Here is a 21,415-nt window from a genome sequence, read left to right as displayed (position 1 = left end):
TGATTCTACAAAAGTGATTCTGGGATCCTTGATGATAAATGGAAGGAAGATCTGTAATTTAGGTTAGGGTTTCATTTCTACATCTGCACTGTGATGCACTTTCACCAATCCAGGATTATGCATTCCTAGAGATGGATGGTAAGTGGATCTCTGCAATGTCCTGGCCAACCTTCAGATGCCTCACAGATCTGTGCATCAAAGCTAACACATTTGAATGAAAGGGCAGAAAAAATCAATAAACCTTAGGATTGGATTGTAGACATGTTTTACAACTACTGAACCCTCCCTAAAGATTCACACACATTGAATTCCCTGTATCATATAATCCTTTAATCAGCCTAAATTTACAAGAAGAAATCCAATTTCTGGAAGATCTTTTTTTTTTTTAATTTTTATTGTGGCCAAAGTGAATCACAAATCTTTCACATTAATATTTAAGATATGTAGAGACAATGAATGAGGGCTATTCCCAGTACCAGTGTTGTCCTCCCTCCATCTCTGTTCCTGGTATGCATCTTATATCTCCCTTTTATACCCCCCAGAATGCTAGTTTAACTGGTCCCCACTGTACAGCTTGTTGTAGATTGAGTATCAATTCTTTTGTCATTGAGTTTGGCTTGGTGTTCAAGTCTGATCATTTTTTATTTCCATTAAATGTTCATACGGCCATCTGGTCATTTTACCATCATGTTTCCCCCTCAATTTATGAGGCTGAATAAGATGACTCAAGTTATGTGGTATTTTTGGAGTTAAAAAAAAAAAAAAAAAAACTGGGAGGAGTCTGTCTAGGTGTTATAAATATCAATTTAGAAAATTTAGAATATCAATATAAATATCAATATAAAATATCAATTTAGAAAAACAAAACAACAATGAAAAAGAACAAATAAAAAACCAAAACCAGCAACTACAAAAAACAAGCAAGCAACAAACAAAAACAAAACAAAATAAAAAACAGTTAAAAATTTCAACTACATAAAACAGTTTGTGTTTCTTCGTTTTCTTCCTTTTATTTTCAAAGGCACAGTAAGTATCGAGGAATTTAGAAAGGGAATTCCCTTGCCCTACGCGATACTGGGTTTCTCTGCCCTTGAAGCAGAGAATTACAGGCTCTGTACACACTCATTTTCACACCCCAAGGTCTTTGTATGGTGCAATGCAACTTTCCACTAAGTTGTGGGTGATAAATAAAACTTGGTGGGCCCAGAGAGATAGCACAGCAGCGTTTGCCTTGCAAGCAGCCGATCCAGGACCAAAGGTGGTTGGTTCTAATCCCGGTGTCCCATATGGTCCCCACGTGCCTGCCAGGAGCTATTTCTGAGCAGACAGCCAGGAGTAACTTCTGAGCACTGCTGGGTATGGCCCAAAAACCAAAAACCAAAAAAAAAAAAATTAAAACTTGGTGAAATGACAATGCTACTGTTTTTGTAGTTACAGTTTCATAATTCTACTCTGCAATAATTGCTCACATAGCTAGAATTTATTATTTATACTGCTCAAGGCCCATCAGACCAACAGACACTGGAATTCTTTCAGTGACTTGGAGAAAATTATGTCTAAGTTCCCATGAAGTGCTGATAGTCAGCAGTTCATTGGTGACATGACATATTTAAATGTGAATAAAGCAGTCACATCAGACTCGGCCTTCAAAATACTATAATAAAAGTTAAACTTTAACATCAGTGCAAGGCCACAGAAATGTCTTATATAGTGTGTGATAATGTGACAAGAGTGATATCTAACCTGGTCACTAAAATTTAGGAAATGAATTGAAAAACAAAAAAGAAATTACAAAATATACTACAGTGGTATTCATGTATAAGGTGGTTGAAGGGAAGTAACATGGAAGCACTCTCAGAGGTACTGCAGCAGTCCCTACTTGGTGGTGTTGAGGTGAGATAGGAAGGGCATATAAATTTCATAATTAATTTATTTGGGGGAAAGTACTAGGGTTCCCCCCTGATTCAGTCTCAGTATCACACGAATGGAGAACTATATTAAAAATGTTTAAGGAGTAAGTAATGTGGAGTCTCAGTGAAAGGTGGATTTACAGTGAAGCTAAGAAAATTTCAAACATCAGACCCTTCCTAGGCAAGGGCTTCTCTGAAAGCTGAGAGTTGGATGAAGTTATAAATTTTTTTAAGTGAACAAGCAAAACCCATGTTGGGATTAGAAAACATTTTTATTTTTCTTTTCTGACAAACTACTAAATAAATGTGTCTCAGAAAAAATATGCAAATTATTGAGGCACTGCTCTTGTTCAAATCTCTCATTTTAGTAAATGTTCACATTGAATCTCAGTTAATTGTTACTTAGTCTGATTTTTTCTTTTGGGTACATTGGTTTACAAACTGTTATTAGTAAAGCTTTATGAATGAACTATTACAGCTCTGCACTTTCCACCAAAAGTAGGTATCTGCTTCCTTTCACCATTGTCCCAGCGTCCTTCACTGCCCCCAAGTTTTCTACTGAAAATAAGTTCTTAGTTTCTATGGAAGTTGAGTGTTTGTTATTCTGTATTTCTGTTCTTCATATAACACAAATGAGAAATATTATCCTTCATCAGTTTCTCTCCTTCTGACCAACTTCTCTCAGAATGATGCAGTCCAGCTCCATCCAGGTGGCAGCAAATTTCATATTTTTTAATTATAGCCAAGAAATATTCTATTATGTAAATGTACCAAAAATTTTTTATCAAGACATCTTGGACACTTGAGTTGCTTATAGGTTTAGACCACTGTGAATAATACTGCAATAAATGGAGTTATGCAAATGTATTTTAGAATTAACTGGATTTTTGAATTTGGGGCTAGATGCTGAAAAGAGGAATTGATAGGTCATATGAAAATCAATATCTAGTTCTTTTATTTTCAAATGGTTCAACTTTATTGCTTCATAAATAATCCCTGCAAAGACACCAAACACAAGAGGTTTATAGGAACACTTTTTTTTTTTTTATAACATTCGGATAGCATCTTTAATAGTTCTTTAAGAAATATTCAGGGGCTGGAGAGGTGGCGCTAGAGGTAAGGTGTCTGCCTTGTAAGCGCTAGCCAAGGAAGGACCGTGGTTGGATCCTCAGGCGTCTCATATGGTCCCCCCAAACCAGGGGCAATTTCTGAGCACTTAGCTAAGAGTAAACCCTGAGCATAAAATGGGTGTGGCCCAAAAACAAACAAAAACAAACAAACAAAAGAAATGTTCAAATTGTTTCCCAAAAAGGTTGGACCAGTTGATATTTCTGCCAGCACTGAATGAAAGTACTTTTCTTTTTTCCCTACATCCACATCAACACTAGTTATTTTGTTCATCATACTATGTGCCAGTTTACCTGGTATGAGATATTTTTTTATTGTTTTTCATTTATAATAAGTGATAGGAGATATATTTTGTATAACTTTTGACCATCTGCATGTCACTTTTTAGCAGGTTTCTGTTCGTCACCCCATTTTGGGGGGGGGTGGTTATGGGCCCTACCTGGTGATACTCAGGGTATACTTTTAACATCACACTCATCACTTTTAACATCACTCCTGGAAAGTCTTGGAGAATCATATGTGATGAAGGTTTTGAAGCTGAGTCATCAGTGTCTGAGACAAGCACATAACGTCTATACAATAGGTTCAACCCTATTATAATAGGAGGTTCACCCCTCCTTTTATGATGGGGTAGTTGTGGTTGTTTGTAAAGTTCTATGTATCTTTGATATCAATCCTTTATCTGATGGTTAATAGGCAAATCTTCTCAGAATGTAGGGTGTCTTTTTATTCTAGCCATCATTTTCTCTTTGGTGCAGATATATGTCTCACTTGTTTATCTTTGTTTTAGTTTGCTTGACCAAAGACTTTCAATCATTGGAGATAGTTCTAGATTCAGTGTCATAAAGTGTTTTCTCTTTGTTTACCGCTTTCTAATATTTATCACTGGGGAGGGAGAATCCTTCCATCTTTTTTTCCCCTTTCCGACTTCTATGTCTTTTCTGGAGGTTTTATAATTCCATATAAATTTCAGCCTCATTTGATCTATGTCTTTAAAAAATACATCATAGAGGGGCCAAAGTGATGGCACAGCAGTAGGGCATTTGCCTTGCACATGGCTGATCTAGGGCAGACTGAGGTTCTACCCCCCCCCCCCTCGAGTCCCATATGGTCCCCCAAGCCAGAAGCGATTTCTGAGTGCAGAGTCAGGAGTAACCCCTGAGCATCACTGGGTGTGGCCCCCCCAAAAAACAAAACAAAACAAAAAGGACATCATAGATATTTTTATAAGGATTTCCTTGAATCTGTATGGTACTTTGGAAAAAATTACCATTTTAGCAATATTAATCCTTCAATTCATGAACATGAATTTGTTTTTATTTTCTAGTGTTGTGTTTTTTTTTAAGTAAAGGTTATAGCTTTAAGTAAAGGTTTACAGTTTTCTTTGAATTTATTTTACCTATTTGTCTAAGTTGATTCCCAGGTACTTGATTGTCTGAGGCACATTGTCAGTGATATTGGTTTTTCTCCCTCTTTTATTTCATTTTTTGCATATAGTAAAGCCATTGGCTCCTATACTCTTTTACTTTTTATTATTTTTAATGATATTTTTTTTCATATATTTTTAATGTTTTGTTTGTTTGTTTTTTGGGCCACACCTGGTGACTCTCAGGGGTTACTCCTGGCTATGTGCTCAGAAATTGTTCCAGCTTGGGGGACCATATAGGACACCAGGGGATCAAACTGCTATCCGTCCTAGGTCAGCACGCGCAAGGCAAATACCCTACTGCTTGTGCCACCACTCCAATCCCAATAATCTTTTTATTTTTAAAGAGATAGATATCTTTTTATTGTTTGACTTTTACGCACAAAATATTCATATGTAATGTTGAGATTATTCTATACTCTTTGAAGCTCCTCACTGAAGAAATGAAATGATTTTTTAAAAGTATAACATACACCATTTGTTAAATGAGGTAATGGAATGAAATAAGCATTACACTCATTCAATTTTGTCTTGATTTTTCTTTTCAAGTAATGGCAAAATGTTAATTTTTGTTGCCACTCATCAACCATCTAGATGTCATTAGATGTAGATTAGAACTAGAGTCACATTAGGTTCTGTGACAAAAAATGTGTATGAATCATTTAACCACTATAATATTATTTTTTTCAACAGAAATATGCATTGTTTATTAAGATATTTTGCTTAGATTTAAATATGACATTTAAATTTCACATTTTTGGTCACATGTGGTGAAGCTCCAGGTTTATTCCAGGCTCTACACTCAATAGTCACTCCTGGTGGTTTCAGAAGAATTTATGGGATTCCAGGGATTGAACTTGGGTCAGCCACAGACAAATCGAAAACCCTACCCACTGTACTATCACTGTGGCCCCTCATAGATTAGCTGTGTTATTTATGTATATAAATAGTGTGAAATATTTTTTTCTCCCTGGTCTACCTTAAAATGTCTCCATGGTGAAGAAAAATATTTTAACTTAACTTACTATTTCTGGTGTTTTACTTTTTCCTGTTTCACATTTTATTGTATAGACCATAATATATTCTTGTCATGATTATGCAATGAAGAATTATCAAAAGGCTAGCTTCTTATTATTTTTTTTAGCATTTTATTGAGCTCTATGTTTTGACATTTGGATCACAAATATACATATTTTTATTTATTAGCTTCTTCTGAGTATGCTGTTTTAACCTTGAAATACATTCATATATAAGTATATATATTTAATTGAGTTAACTTTCTCAGGTCTGTGAATAATAGAACAAAACCAAGATAGAGAAAGAAAGGGAAGATATTCTTTATGCTTTGCACCTAAGCTTAATAGAAGGAAGCATATGAAAAGAAGAGCCCCTCATCATTAACACACCGTTTGCTGCTTAATGGTGTGTTCACTTCATGTGTGGATCTCACATAGAAAAATTCTTCATATTTAGATAGTGTGTGTAATTATGACAGTGATTTTTTTTTTTAGAGTTTGGAGATCTGTCTTTCTCAAAATTGGACATCAGGGGAGTTGAAAAAAATTTCTGCAGTTTTCACACACTCACACACATACACACATTCAGTTTGTAGTTCTCTTTCTAAAGCACTACAGCATATGACTGGTTTTCTCTTGATGTGTTCAAGGTTTCCAAAAGCAGAGATAATCGTGTTGCCTGTAACTAGAGTTTAGGAAAAGTGTGGAAAGGTGATAATCTCCACAAGAGAGGGCTGTCCCTTTCTGCTTGTCTAACCAACTTTGTAGGGTTGGATGGTACTGAAGTGATAGAGGTGCTCAAATTGGTCAGACATACCACAAGCATCAACACCAAGTAAATGCTTGTGGTCCTGTGGAAAATGCAAGGTGCACACGGGTTCTAGTTCCAAATGATCACTATGAATCTGTGCCAGTCTTCATCATAAGATTTCTTGAAGAACCTTAAGCTTGAGCTGCAGTGGGCAATTCTCTTTCCAGGAAAAAAAATGTTTTTATATTTCCCAGTTTATTATGTCACCTGTCCTCACATAGAAGAATTTCAAGAAGAATACACACAGTGAAATAAGATTATCTTTATTTGGCAATTTTTATGGGGTGAGAATGAGGGGAAAGCATGTTTAGAGAGCATGTGGATTTCTCCAAAAGAAAAAAAGCAAAAGGATAAGTCCAATGTTGATTTGAGGGTGATCTCAGTATAGTATGGGTATGCTCTGGTTTCTTATGCAAAGCTTGTACTGTACTTTTACAGGGTTTCCCAAATTGCCTCCCCTTGGCACTTTACATACAGATAGCAATCATTGTCAAAGATAAGAGCTGGGAACTTTTGGTAGCTGTCTTTCATGTGCTTATCACAGCCTTCAGATTCTTGCCAAAATTTCTCTTCTCCTGAGGGGGTCCAGTCTGTGCTGGCACCAGGATATTTTCTGGCATTTTTTCTGCATCTCTGTGTGTCTCTAGCATTCAAGCATCTAAGCAGCTTTTGGATGAGAAAATGACTTTTTTTTAGGTTTCTCCCTGCAACTCTGCACCTAAAACATTTTCTATCTCTCTCTCTGTCTCTCTTTCTGTCTCTCTCTGTGTCTCTCTCTCTCTGTCTCTCTCTCCCTGCATGCAAAAATCTAGAAAGATTTTCCCTATAATCGTACAAATCAAAATGGACAATAATTTACAATGTTTCTGTAACTTGTAACTAGAGACCAGGTGACTTAATATAGGGGTTCATTTAGGGAGGCTGTTTTGTATAGTTTCATTTACCTTCTGAGCAATGAAAAGAGGTTGTCATGTAGTTTGTTTTTCTGAAACAGAATACTTGCTCACAAAATTCTATGGAGTTTTCTTGAACTGTTGTTCCCAAATATTCCATTCTGATCCTGACTTTTATCATCATTTGCTTCCAAGTCTATATGCTTTGGCTTCTGTTCTCTGGGTCTACTTTACTTTATTATATCTCATAATCTGATGTCTTGACATGCATGCTTGTTGCAAGTCAGCCTCTGAAGAGGTTGACTGATGGAGGGATTGAGGATGAGGTCTTTCCCCTTCAGCTCGGAGCACGCCGTCTGCCGGGCTGACTTGCAACACATGCTTATTTTATTTTTTTACAACCATGCTATTTTGGTTTTGGAGGAATAATATTGTTGCAGATACTGGCTCTTCCATAGGGAAAAGAAATATATCATTTAATTTGTTGTTGGCTTATTTTTCTTCCTTTACTGCAGAAGATTAAAGTTTAGGATAGACTCATATAACTATTGGAAGAGTCATTCAATAACCATAATTATCCCAAGGTATAGTTTTATATTTTGGAAACTCTCCTCTTTTTATTAGTCAAAAAAGATTTGAGAAGAGGGTAAGAAAGAATGTAGCTAAAACATCAGTTTCAGGTTGGAGCTTTGAGATAATGAGATTTTGGAGAATGTATGTATTCTGCTAAGTCCTTCACTTTCAGGATAGAAGAGCATATTGAGAACACATGATGTTCACTCTAGACTCATGTGTTGGTGCTGCCCCATGCACATGGTGCCTTTACACACCAGATTCCCAAAGCTCCACTCATAAGATGCAGACTTTCTGACTTTTATGCTTTCCTGCTTTTATGCTTTTTGGCTAGGTACTCTCTCTGCCTTTGAAGAACCCTAAGTATCTTCTGAGCATTTTCTCTCTTTCTCTGTTTATTTCTTTCTCTCTCATTTTCTTTCTTTCCTCTCCTTCCCCTCCTTCAGAATTTCCAAATAAAAACTGTTACTATTTAAACAACAATAAAGAAGATGTTGAAAATCAAAGGTTGTATTTTCAAGATTTTATTTTAAATCAAAAAACAACTAAAGGGGGAAGATAAAAATAAAGAAAATTAAAGGCTTATGGACTTGGTGAGTTCTTTCCAGGAGGAAGTAATAAGTAGCCTTTTATAAAAAACTGTGATTTGTTCTTAATAGGAAAAAAATGGCTTTCCAGGGCTTGGGCAAATAGAAATTGTTTGTGTGGGCAGTGTAGTTGCATTCTCAATGGAAGCTCTGGGTGCAGTGAGACATTCTCAACTTCTGTGATCCCTATGGGAAAAAGTTTGAAAGAGGACTTAGCTAAATTTACAAAACTTTCCACAAGGATTCTTCTCAAATGCTATAATTTGTTCAGTGCCTGCCGCTTAAGGATAATATAAATGCTTCTAGAGGGTTAATTCATGACCTATTCTTTAATTTTCCCCAGAAAGAGAGATAGGAACTGTTGACTAACACCATTTCATATCATATGGACAATAGTACATAGATAATATTGCTTTAAATTATATGTGAATTCTTATGTAACTTGAGGGCCATTGGGGATTTCAGAGGCAAAATATTTTAACTTTCTGACAGGTTCTACACCTCATCCTCCTTTTTAATGTTTTGGGTTTTTCCTCCAATTTTTGTTGAGTTATCTTTATGTAGTGACTTCAAGTGTACATGTGTGGTAGATGTTCATTCTCATACAGGCCAAATTTTCAGTTTCCCTTTAGGGCTTCTAATAGATTTCTAGGAATTATTAAATATATAACCCCTTAGTTGACTCTGATGGAACACATCCTCATACTGCTGAGCTCATCTATTAGTGTGTATGCATTGATTTTCAGGAATCTCCTCAGTGGACTAGCTTGCAGTGACTTATGTAGAGAGATAAACTAAAAAAAAAAATCTACTATGGTTCAAAATTGAAAAAAACTAATTTAAAACGACATAAAATGATACCATTGACCTGAGGTCAGGAAAGATTAAAATTCTTAATGTATCTGTTGTAAGGATAAGTCATCTCAGGACTGTCAGGAGAAGATCCAGTGAGAAAGAAGAAACTAAACCTGAAAGATAACAAGACTCAGGAGTTCTGAGTTAAAGACAAAGCGAGCTTCCTTCAGAGGATTGATTTTGCCTCTAGTAACAATTATACTCAGATGAGGTCAGATAACAGGGTAACAATTTAGCAGAAGGATCAAGTCTGTTTATAATGACAATTAAACGTGTCCATTCTTTCTGAATAGTCTAAGTTGTTTAGAGATATGCACATACATTTCCTTATAGGAAAAAATATAAAAAATAATTACTGAGATACCCTTGTTAATGAAATTTTCCTGGTAGGTAAACTCGGAATGCATTCTATAAATACATTCTATTTAATACATTCTATAAATTAACCATAGCAACTAGTCACACTTGCAGTATTTTAGCATTTGCAGTTTTTCTGCTTCCTGTTGTGTTTGCATTTACAGTTTTAAAAGGTAAAAAAAAAGGGGGGAAATAGCATTAACACTGTGCTAAGGGAGGTTTCACAGTGGGGTTTAGGGAACCATGGGGAATGAATGGTACCTGGGCTTCCCACATACAAATCATGCACTCAGTCCCTTAAGCACCCTTCTCCCTCCTTTATATAATAAGCCTGTTTCATATTTAAGTGAACAGTTATAGCTCTCTAAACACTATTCTTATTACTCAACAGTCACTCCCCACTATCTTTAAAACAAATATCTATTTATTTTGTTTTGTTTGGGCCATACCCAGTTGTACTCAGTGGTTACTCCTGGCTCTGCATTGAAGTGTATATATGGTGTACCCTAGATTAATACCAGGTTAGCTGCATTTAAGGCAAGCTCCTTAACCAATTTACTATATCTCCAGTCCCCACAATTTTGTTTTATTGCCAGAGGAGCCCTATTGTTACCATAAAAATCACCAAATTAAAATATAAACTTATATATTTTTAAATCCTTATATTTGCCACTGAGTGGTAATGTGGCTTAATCCTGGAAATAAGGATTTGATAATTTTCAGGGAGGAATTCTGGGAAAGTTCCTTTTCTTATTTACTTTCACACACACACACACATACACATGCACACGCACGCATGCACGCACAGATTACACACATGATTTTTTTCTTTTGTGGACATAGCAGTGTCAGCATGTGCTGCAAAGAAGTTCTATGACTACCTTGCAATTTGAGAACAATTAGCATGAGAGAAAGTCTGTAACTTATTTGGCTCTACCCAGATTTAGTTTGATTTGTTTATGATTTTAAAGACTTTTTCTTTTCAAGTCAACCAACCACACACCATCCATAGTAGAAACAAAGGTAGCTCTATCTTTTGATATTTTCTCTGTCCCTATGCATACTTTAAACTTCAGTATAACTAAATACCTTCTTTTTTCCTACCTGCTCTGTATTCCCTTGAATCCTATCCCTGATGACCATACCATTGTTGGGCTCAAGCTAGCACCTGAGTGATAAGACAAAGAAACCACACAGTAATGCAAGTTACAAAGTGGGGTGGTTTTATTTGCTTAGCTAGCTAAGAGTCCAAGACTTCCACCTAGAAACAGGCTTGCAGTCAAGTTTCCCGAGTAACTTTTCCACTCAGGCTATATAGATGTACAGCATCAATCTAGACCCACCCAGTTACTTTCCTATTGGCACCTGCTACGTGTCAAAAAATACATCTTACATTCCATTGGGTCCCACTTAATGCTACAATTCAGACAACTTGCTTCCATAGTAACAGATATTGATGTAAGTATCCCCTTTTCCTGTCTCCCATCTTTACATCCACAATGAACATCCCGGCCATCTGGTCCGGACCTATGAGTCTCCCTTTGTTTCCAACTCTTATCTGAAGGCCACATTCTCACAAGTTAACAAACTAACAAAGAAAGTATGCAAAAGCTAAAGATCAGTTTTATAAAAAGTTTTATAAAAAGCAGAAAATTTTGTAAAGAAAGCGGAAACCTCAGGGTCCTACACCACAACTCCATCTTCACCAGAAACACACGTATTTTCTGAAGTTTATTTTCAATGTCTTCTCTTGTAAAAACTCATTCCTGATCACATTTTTCTAGCTCCATAAGAAGAAATGCACTTGTATTTCTTACTTTCCACCTTTCTTTTTCATTTTTGTACTGCTCTGTGATTAGTATACAGGGGTGGATGCTAATTGCCCTCTCCATTAGACTGAGTTGGCAGGAAGTGGTGTCAAGTCTCATTTTATTTTTCCTCACATCACATATTTATTATCCTTGTCACTGTAGAAAATTTTATAAATGCTTATTGAGTTAACTGTGTAGAATTTTTGAGCTGAAGGTTTTTTATTCTGAACAAAGCTTTCATTTTTCTGGGAATTATTTAACATTCTGATTCTTGGATTTCATGACCACTCTAGCATTCAAATCAGTAATGTTGCTAATATCATATTCATTATTTGATGCTCATAACCTTATCATATCAAGTTCTTTACAAGTTTCAGATTCCTCAAAAGAGTGAAAACCTCTGTTTAAATTGAAAGGTTACTAATAAATAATTGGCCAAACACAATGTGGAATAAGAATATATTTTAGGAAAAAACTCTGTTTTGATTTGTTTCCATTTTCTAAAGTGGAAATAGAAAACAAAGAATTCTACAAACCAAACACATTTCTTGCTACTGAATACTTTTCATTTCTTATTTACCTCTTCAATCAATATTTCAGATATCTTCAGTCCTTTTAAAATCTCAGTCTCTACATTCTTTTTAATCTATATCTATGAAATATGAAATATGTATTGTGTATAGTCATGTCCAGCTGCTATAATAACACAGATGAGGGTCATGAGTACATATTAATGCCAATGGAAGCTAATTGGGAGAAGGATGTAATTGGCCAGTGTTAGCCACTGCTTATCCTGATGGCTTTTTTAATGTGTCTTCCCATGTGTTACAAGGAAAAATAAAGAAGAAGAAAAAAAAAACACATCTAAAAAACTGCGTGTCTAAGTCAACTGAGTCAATATTAACAAAAAAGACTAAAAAAGAAAACACATTGTTTTATAAAATAGGACATTTGGACCTTGTACCTTCATTATTCAGAATTTGAAACTAATGGTCATTAGGAGTGATCCCCAAAATCCTAGAGATCATGAGAATTCTGGATCCCAGTCTCTGCACTACCAAGTACCCAATACTAAGGTTTGTTCTTCATTGAGATCACATTAGGTACCACACACTCACACACACCCCATACACTCACACCCACCTCAGATGCACCCACACACAAGAAAAATGCAAGTTATTCATAACTGAAAAATTCCAAATGCTTTTACATATTTTTATGAGGTAAAGGGGAAATAAATGTAGGTCATTGGAACAACCAAATGTCCTGAAGTTTCTCTAAATTTTAATAGTTCTCAGATTTAACCTAAATACATAAATAAATTGATTTTTCAAAAAGTCTCTATACCCTGGTCAAGATAAAGACCTGAAATTTATTCTAATGATACCACTTTATTGCTTGAAATCACTAAGGCCAACACAATTGTAAATATGGGTCCAGGCTACAGTTATTAATAAAAATGTTTGGTTTGGTCTGGTTTTGGGCTACACGCTGTGATGCTCAGGGGTTACTTGTGGCTATGCGCTCAGAAATGGCACCTGGCTTGGGGTACCATATAAGACGCCAGGGATCAAATCGTGGTCTGTCCTAGGTCAGCAGCATGCAAGGTATTTATGAGTGCATAAGTCACATTTTTATTAATTACTGAGGCTGGAGTGGTGCGGCAAGTGGTAGGGTGTTTACCTTGCATGCTGCTGACCTAGGACAGACCACGATTTGATCCCTGGCGTCTCATATGGTCCCTCAAGCCAGGAGCAATTTCTGACGGCATAGCCAGAGTAGCCCCTGAGTGTCACCGGGTGTGGCCCAAAAACAAAATAAAAAGACAAAAAAAACCCAGATGGTATGGTAATAATATTTAGAGACAATAGAGATGAGGGCCAAAAAGACTGGTCCATATTAGGATGCTTGTCACAAATAATAGTGGAGGGCAGTTAGGAAAGAGAAGGGACCACTGTGACGATGCTTGGAAATAATCATTCTGCATAATACCCCTTCAGTAACAAAATTACAAACTAGAGTGTCAATAAAAAAGGAGAGAGAGAGAGAGAGAGAGAGAGAGAGAGAGAGAGAGAGAGAGAGAGCAAAATAGAAAGAAAAATGTCTGCCCAGGAGGTAGGTAGAGAAGAGGACAGAGGGAGAACCAGTGTGAAATGTGCACTGGTGAAGGTTCTGGACATTGTACCACTGAAACCCATCATGAACATCATAAACACCATGTATATGAATAAAATTTTAAAAAGAGAAATGAAGAAAAACAGCCCAAGATTTATCACATAGGAAGTAGATATTGGCAACGAAGTCAATGTAACAAAAGTAAAAACATTAAAAAAAAAAGTATCTTGTTTGAAACAAATGATGGGAGTAAAACAGATAACGGGACTTTGGTCGAGGGATTTAAATAATAGTAATAGGACTGGAGTTGGAAAGTTTTATCCCTGAAATTCTATTAACAACTTTATAAATCATACTGCTTATAGAATTAAAGAAGTAGTAGTCTGATTTGCCTTTTGCTTTCAATAAAGAATGAAGAAGTATTCAATGAAATTGAATGAGAGTGAATCTTTTAAAGAGAGCATCCATTCAATTTTCCTTTCTCTGGTATGCATTTAAAGTATTAAAGGAGGGCTGGAGTACTAGTACAGCAGGTAGGTACTTGCCTGGGTTGCAACTGACAAGGGTTCCATCCCCAGCCTTCCATATGTTGTCCTGAGTACAGCCAGGAGTAGGTATTTTTAGAAAAGATTTTGTTTTGTTGTTATATGTTTGTTTGTTTGTTTGGGGGCTACATCCTGAAGTTGTCAGGGCTTACTCTTGGCTCTATACTAAGTATACTCAGGGTTTACTCCTGGTAGAGCTTGGTATGGCTCTACTGTGCTGGCGATCAAGCCTTGTTTGACTTTGATAAGTGCCTTACCTGCTGTAGTATTTCTCTAGCCCTAATAAAGAGGGTTAACCTGAAGTTATTTTCAGAGTTCTTTAAATATTTGTAATTTTATGTATAAATTAACATGTCATTTTTTTAAAAGTGAACAACATTTAAAGGTGTTTTTAAATATTTGGCTTATTAGAAACTGCCACCATGATAACAAGCCTGCTTTCTCTATTAATTTGTTCTAAATATTTACCTGGAAATGAGGTTTCTATGCCTTTTGATGTGATAGAACATTATTTGCCTGGCTTTTCTATTTTACAGTAGAGTGCTTTTATTGAAATTCTTCCACATCAGGCTAAAGAGATAGCGTGGGGCGTAAGGTGTCACTTAATATGCCTACACTGCATAATTTTCCCATGTTACCACTAGACGTGATCTCAAACCTAGAGTTAGGAGTAAGCCCTGATTACTTCTGCATCCAAAACAACATATCTGTATATTATATAAGTACATAATAAAGCCAAACAAATTTCTTCACCATACTTATTTTTCCTGTTTGTCTTTCTAAATGCTTTTGTATTTAATCTTTTTCCTGAAAGAGAAAAATGGGGTAAATGGTTCGGTATCTTTTTCCTCAGAGATATACTTTGCCTCCAACTTTAATGAGGAACATAAACAGATAATGGTATATGATTGAAGTGTACATGGTAATGATTTCTATGCTTAGATGTAATGGAAAGATTGCTAGGATCACGAGACTCTACAGTTCACATAATGTTCTTTATTAATTTATTTATCTGAGAGTACTTAAGATATTTCAAATGTACAAATTCTATTTTTAGCTATAATAATCAGGCTTTCCATTCGTTTTTTGCAACTTTCTTTTTATCATTGTTGCCCTCTTCCTGTAGCCTTTCCTAACCTTGTGACATGGTCTTCCATTGATGCAATTTTTACTTGTAGTCCAGGGAATATTCTGAGAGACCACATCTGGTCATACAGCCCCATGGAACAGTTCTGTCATACATTATTAAATCTTAGGTATATATTCTTATTTTTTGTTTCTTTGGGTCTACCTTTTGACTATCTGTACTCAGGTATTACTCCAGGCTCTGCACTCGGAGTCACAACTAGTGGGACACAAAGGGCCACATGGTGTGCCAGGGAACAAATTCAGATTGACCAAATGTAAGTCCATTACCCTAACTGCAGTACTATCATGACAGTCCACAGTAATTATATTTATGACTGAAGGTGTATACCCTTCAACCTACATCTCCCTGTTTTCTATTCCTTAACAACTGACATAAATTAAATTGTATTGTTTCTATGACTAATTATTTTTAGAAAGTGTATCTGTTTGAAATTATTACAGGATTTGATAACAACCATTATTTTTCATCTTTTCTGTTTTTTTATACTTAGCAAAATGTCTTCAAGGTTTATTTGTGTTCTGCAAATGACAATATTTTTTCCATTTCATTTGACTGTTGCATTCTGCTTGTTTTAATACTTATGTAGTGCTTTATTAGTGCGGGTGGAATCAGGAGTGAATAAGAGGCAGGAATTGTTGGAAGTAGTAAGAGTTTTAGAAGATGCCAGGGAAAATAGTGATTGTCTGGTGCAACCAGGTGGAGAAAAATTGGCTCAATTCAGAGAGGAAACCCAAGGTCATTTATTTCCTGGGAGTCTCATCCATCCCTACAAGGAACCTGGCTCTCATTCAGGTCTGATCCTTCCCTCCAAGGAATGGCTAAGTTAAAAACACCAGCTAGATGGCTGGGTTTTAGTATTCTCTATAAGAATGTACAACATGAAGTTCTCCCTAGAAGTTTTATAAGCCATGGTTATGGCAAGGAGCCACAGCAAATGAACAGGACAGATGGCATGTAGTGACAGTAACTCCTAGATTGGTTTAGGGGGAGATAGTTAGACATGTCACTGTGCAAAGTTCCAGAAATAACTGGTTAAAGTCTTGGCACAATGAAAGTAGAGGTTGTCAAGCTGTAGACACTGAATTATATCTACTTTAAAAAAGTATTCTAAGATTCAGAGAGAAACCTAAAAAAGCTGTTACCATATGGTACCCACTGATTGTTTTGAATCAGGAATATGTTGGCTCTATCTAATGGAAACAAACTAGGAAAAAAAGAGATACTGATGGATATTCCATTGTGTGTGAGTGTGGATTTCACTAAAACAGCCTTTTCTTATGGATTGAATTTATAATGAAATGCAGTATACTTGTCTCAGAAAACTTATACATGAAAAATGTTTACAAATGAATAATACGTATTTTGTATGTTCTTTAAGAACTTATATCAATTGATTTAAAAGTTTCATTTACCTTATTAACTTGGAAATTGAACAAAATACAAAAATAGTAGGCAGTAGGACTAAGAAAGAAGGAATTGCATTTGTTTCTTTCCTCTTCTAATAGTAATGATTTGGGCTGTATCTCCCATCAAAATTGCTAATTCTGTCAAACACTATTGCTAACTCACCAGATCAGAAAAAAATAAAAGACAACAAAAAAGATGAGTTTTACAGATTCATCACTATCCAGGAATAGGTAGAGAAGAGAGATTTCAAAAAAAGTGATGGAAAATACTAATTAAAGATTAGTCATTCTTCCTTTTTCTTGTTCTCTGTCTGAAAACAAAAATATTACATTGATTCAAGCAGACATGCATTGAGAAGCTATCAAATATGCCTTCCAATGCTGTATCAATAAGCTGTATCTTTGGTGTTTTAGTTTTATTTGCCCTTGCTGTGCAAACGAAGGTTGGGAGTGTTTTGGGTTTTTGCTTTATTTTTTATTTTTTGGCCTTCCTGCCCACCTGACTAAGAACTACTTAAGTAATTTCCATGCTTGTGAGTGAGAGATGCCACACCATTACCTGCTGGGTTAAAAGGCTCCCACTCTGGAACTCCTCAGATGGAAAGGAAACACAGTCAGTAACTAGCTCAACTGTGTTATTTAGTTGACGGCCATATAGTATCAAAAGTGAAGCTTCCTTTAAATGCTTTATGGCCACACACCCATTTTCTTGGTGGGGGATTTATGGACCTGTTCTGCAGAATCATCCTAGGTATAGCAGCCACTTCCCTGTATGTCTTCAAACAAACAGCCACCCTGCTGCTAGTGATCAGTGTTCCCGGGATGGCAGTGATTGAAATTTAGCACTTAGAGCAACTTAATTGGCACAAAGATCTGTTCAGCATATGCCCCCACACAGGCAGTCCATCTGATGTGCACACGGGGTGCAGCACCTCACACATGTTCCTCGTTTACCAAAGAAACACGTTGTGAGCGAATCATTGGAGGTAGTTTGGGTTTAGGAGCGAGGTAGCCTCAGAACACAGGCTTTGACATTTACATGCAAAAGTCCACATGGTGATGAGGATGAGTTAATAGCTGGAAGAAGGTAGTTTTGGCTCCTTGATGGTTTAGTCCAAGTCCTCACAAAGGCTTCTGGCTGATTCCCATTTATATCCTTCTTGGTGTACACTGGTATCTCACTGTTTTCTTCTCTTAAAGTCCAACATTGATCTGTTGTTCTATCACTGAAAGTCTGCAGACTGTTTTTGGGCTTCTGAAGACTAGCCTGCAAGGTCAGCAACTCTTTGTCCCTTTAGTTATGCTTGCTCTGGGTCCTATTTTCTGGGTAAACTAAGTCTTCCTGGCCATCCATGCAGGAGAGGTGAGGTGTAAAAGGGGAAATTAGCTGTTTCCCACACCCAGTTATTGTCATGATATTTTTTAACTGGATTAGTAAATTAAATTGATAAATTGAAGCTCCATATTCCCCACCCCTTCCACACAAGAGTTACCATAGTTCTTTGTGCCCTGGGACTCAAAACAGAGTGCCATTATTTAGCTTTTGTGGCTTCCATGTATTGGCTTACCCCATGACAGGGAGATGATTTAAGGAGACATCTAAGAGAAAGAACTGACATTTAAGATTCCCACACTAATTGAAGAACAATTTGGATTAATATGGAATATAAATATGGACAATAGCCTTTTTGTGGCATATGGATTACATCTTATTGAGCATAAAAAGTTTAGAGAAGCTGAGGAACCAGTCCAGGCTGGCTCAGCTGTGAGGAGACTCTGTTCTTATCCTTCCTCTCTCCCATATCTGCTCACTGCCTGCCTGGTGGGATAGCTATTTGACAATTCAGTTAGTCTTCCCTGAAAGTGTTAACATTTCTAGGCTACAGAATTCAGTGGATGAGCACTTAACTCCAGCAAGGCTGGAGGAGTAAGTTGGGGAGAAGATGCAGCTTGAGAGGTTTCAGGGAAGGCACTGGCAAAAGGTTCCCCAGTCTGTTTAAAGTGAATGCTGTAACAATTCATTCAATTATGCTAAGCGCCCATTAAGGAACTCTAAGACCTCCCTTGGGCCATTTCAGTTCTATGAGATTGTAATTGTTTGAGACTAACCATGATTTCTTCTTTTGCCTTCAGGTGATTCTCATTTTGACAAAGCTCTATGACTATAACCTGGGGAGCGTCACTGAGAGCTCACTTTGGAGGTATGTAGAGAAATTGAGCTAATAATTACTGCTATTTAAACTCTGTGCCCAGGATTGCTCCTCCCTCTGCCCAACCTCCTTGTGTCTTTTTTTCTTGTTGGGAAAGATTTATCGTGTGGGTGCCCTCTTTATCTCTAATTTTTTATGTTTTCTTTTTTTTTTGTTGTTGCTTTTGCTTTTATTTACTGGTCAAACCCAGTGATGCTCAGGGCTTACTCCTGGCTCTGTACTTAACCATTATTCCTTGTCTTAGGAGATCATCTGCTGCAGATGGGACCTAAGCCTGATCCCTGATGTGCTTCTCTCTCTCTCTTTTTTTTTGGGGGGGGCACACCTGTTTGATGCTCAGGGGTTACTCCTGGCTAAGGGCTCAGAAATTGCCCTTGGCTTGGGACCATATGGGACACCGGGGGATCTAACTGGGATCCTTCCTTGGCTAGCGCTTGCAAGGCAGGCACCTTACCTCTAGCGCCACCTCGCTGACTCCTGATGTGCTTCTCTTAACCTTGGTTTTGAATTTATATCTGGACAAAAATTTCCTTTCTTTGAGACTTTTGTTTGGGCACATATTATTGTTTAATTATACTATTCATTCTGCTATGGTTTTATGCATAACACATCCCAGCAGCACACCTTCCTTCAGACTGATAGTTTCCCACCATCTTTGTCCCAGTATCCCACTCTCCCATGCTCAGCTTCCTACTAAAAGGACACTTGTCATTTTCTGTTGCCTTTGGACATTTGTTATTGTCCTCCATATATATATCCCACATATAAAAGTCACCATTCTATGTCTGCCTATCAGTCTGATCTTACTCGGCATGATACTCTCTTCATCCAAGGAGCAAAAAATTGTATGATTTCATCTTCTTCTTCTACCAGAGGTGGATACCATTATGAATATGTACACGAGTTTCTTGATCCACTCACCTTATCTTAGACACTTGGATTGTTTCCAGATTTTGGCTATTATGAACATTACTGCTATAGACATCGGGTGCAGATGTCTTTTCTGATTAAAGTGTTGGGGGCTCAGTATAGACAGCAAGAAGTAGAATTACTGGTCAAGCTCAATTTCTAATTTTGAGAAAAGATGGAAGTGTTTAACTTACTCAAATGGTTGCCTTTATTTACAAACAAATTGCATCGATCTGCTTAAAGAAGGAAAGAAATAATCTTCCAAATGGGGATCAGCATGTCTGCAAGGTATGCAGGATAGAGACAGTCCAAGAAATAATATTCAGTGATTATTATCTTAGTGTCAAGCTCTGTGTCTCTTCTGATTGGTATTACCTTTGTCATGATGATGTGAGTTGTGCTGAGTACCATGTCTGAGTAGCACCCATACCTTACACAAACCAGGTTCTGTGGACAAAGTGGAAATGCTTGTGGGAACTACTTTGAGGCAACCTAAAGCTAATGGGGATATCCAGAAATATCAGTAGGGGATTTTATTCTAGGTTAGTTCATCTGATGAGGAGAACTGGGCATTGATGAGCTCCCTGGCTCAGGACCAAAGTTTAGAAGGAAATGTTCTTTTGCCCATGATTGTGTCAGGCCATTATGGAATAGGGTATCTCCTGATACAGTCAAGAGTGGCTGAGGATGAAAGACTGTTTTGCACTACATCATTGTTTTTAGAATCTCTCTCCCTCTTCTCTCTCTCTCTCTCTCTCTCTCTCTCTCTCTCTCTCTCTCTCTGTCATATGTCACTGTCTTTGTATCTATCTCTCTCTCTTTTCTGTCTCTTCTCTGTCTCTGTCTCTATGCCCCTCCCCTCTCTTTCTCTCTCTCTCACGCTCTTTATTTCTCTCTTGTCCTATAAGTAGAAGAGGATTTCGAACTTGGGAGATTCCTCAAAGGAATCTGCATTATTCCATGAGAAGAGATCATTTAAATTAGTATTATCTTGCTGCTAATTTTTATCACTTTTGACAGTACACAGAAAGTCTCTTCAAAACTGTTGTGTTTTAGGAGAAGCTTATTGGCCAAAGAAAAGATACTCTTTTCCTTTATTTGTGTGTAAGCTTTGTGATCATTGAACCTTTCCCCTAACAAAGGAGCCAATTACACGTTATTCCCATGGTGGAAGATATAATTTGGGGAAAATTATGTAAATGAATTAAAGTGTGGGAAGTTTGATCAAAAACCTGCAAGAACATACTTGTTAATGCATTAAGGGCTTGACATTTTCTGTATTGTTTAAATTCTGCTCCCCTTCACCAGAATCTTTGATTCAGAGTAAGCTTATATTTCCTTGATAGATTTTGCTAATGTATGTACATATATGAGAATAGAAGCCAGCTCTTATTCTGCAGTGCATCTGCTGTATAAAGTATAGTTGGCATATGAGAAAAATGCAATTTTATCTCAATTGGGCAGAGGCTTTTAGCAGCTATAATTCTCCCAACTCTCAACCTTAGCAGTGGGGAGGAAGGCAATGCTAGAGGGCCATGATGGGTGACTTGTCCTGGCTGCAGAATTTTAGGCTGAGCATGCTTTGTTCTCTTGGAATCAAGGGAAAATATTCTTTATTTTGATTAGAATTGAAGTTATGGAAATAAAAATGACAACATATTCCTGTATATTGATTCTCCTTCTAAAGGCAGCTTTCGTGACCTTAAATTTAGA

The 21,415-nt window shown here is 36.8% G+C and overlaps 1 protein-coding gene across 5 annotated transcripts in view; it reads left to right on the top strand.

Moving 5' to 3' along the window:
* The window catches only part of SORCS1 (sortilin related VPS10 domain containing receptor 1), a 656,026-nt gene that overhangs the window by 228,319 nt on the left and 406,292 nt on the right, over window positions 1-21,415 (top strand). For all 5 annotated transcript variants that reach the window (XM_049790574.1, XM_049790573.1, XM_049790572.1 and 2 more), the window contains exon 2: window positions 18,717-18,784. In XM_049790574.1, the coding sequence (XP_049646531.1) occupies window positions 18,717-18,784 (68 nt within the window). The remainder of the gene's footprint in view (window positions 1-18,716; window positions 18,785-21,415) is intronic.

This window comes from Suncus etruscus, chromosome 17 (genome assembly GCF_024139225.1).
Source record: "Suncus etruscus isolate mSunEtr1 chromosome 17, mSunEtr1.pri.cur, whole genome shotgun sequence".
Classification (NCBI taxonomy): Eukaryota; Metazoa; Chordata; class Mammalia; order Eulipotyphla; family Soricidae; genus Suncus; species Suncus etruscus.
Note: the sequence above shows the minus strand (reverse complement) of the source record. Positions and strands in the feature narration are given on the sequence as shown.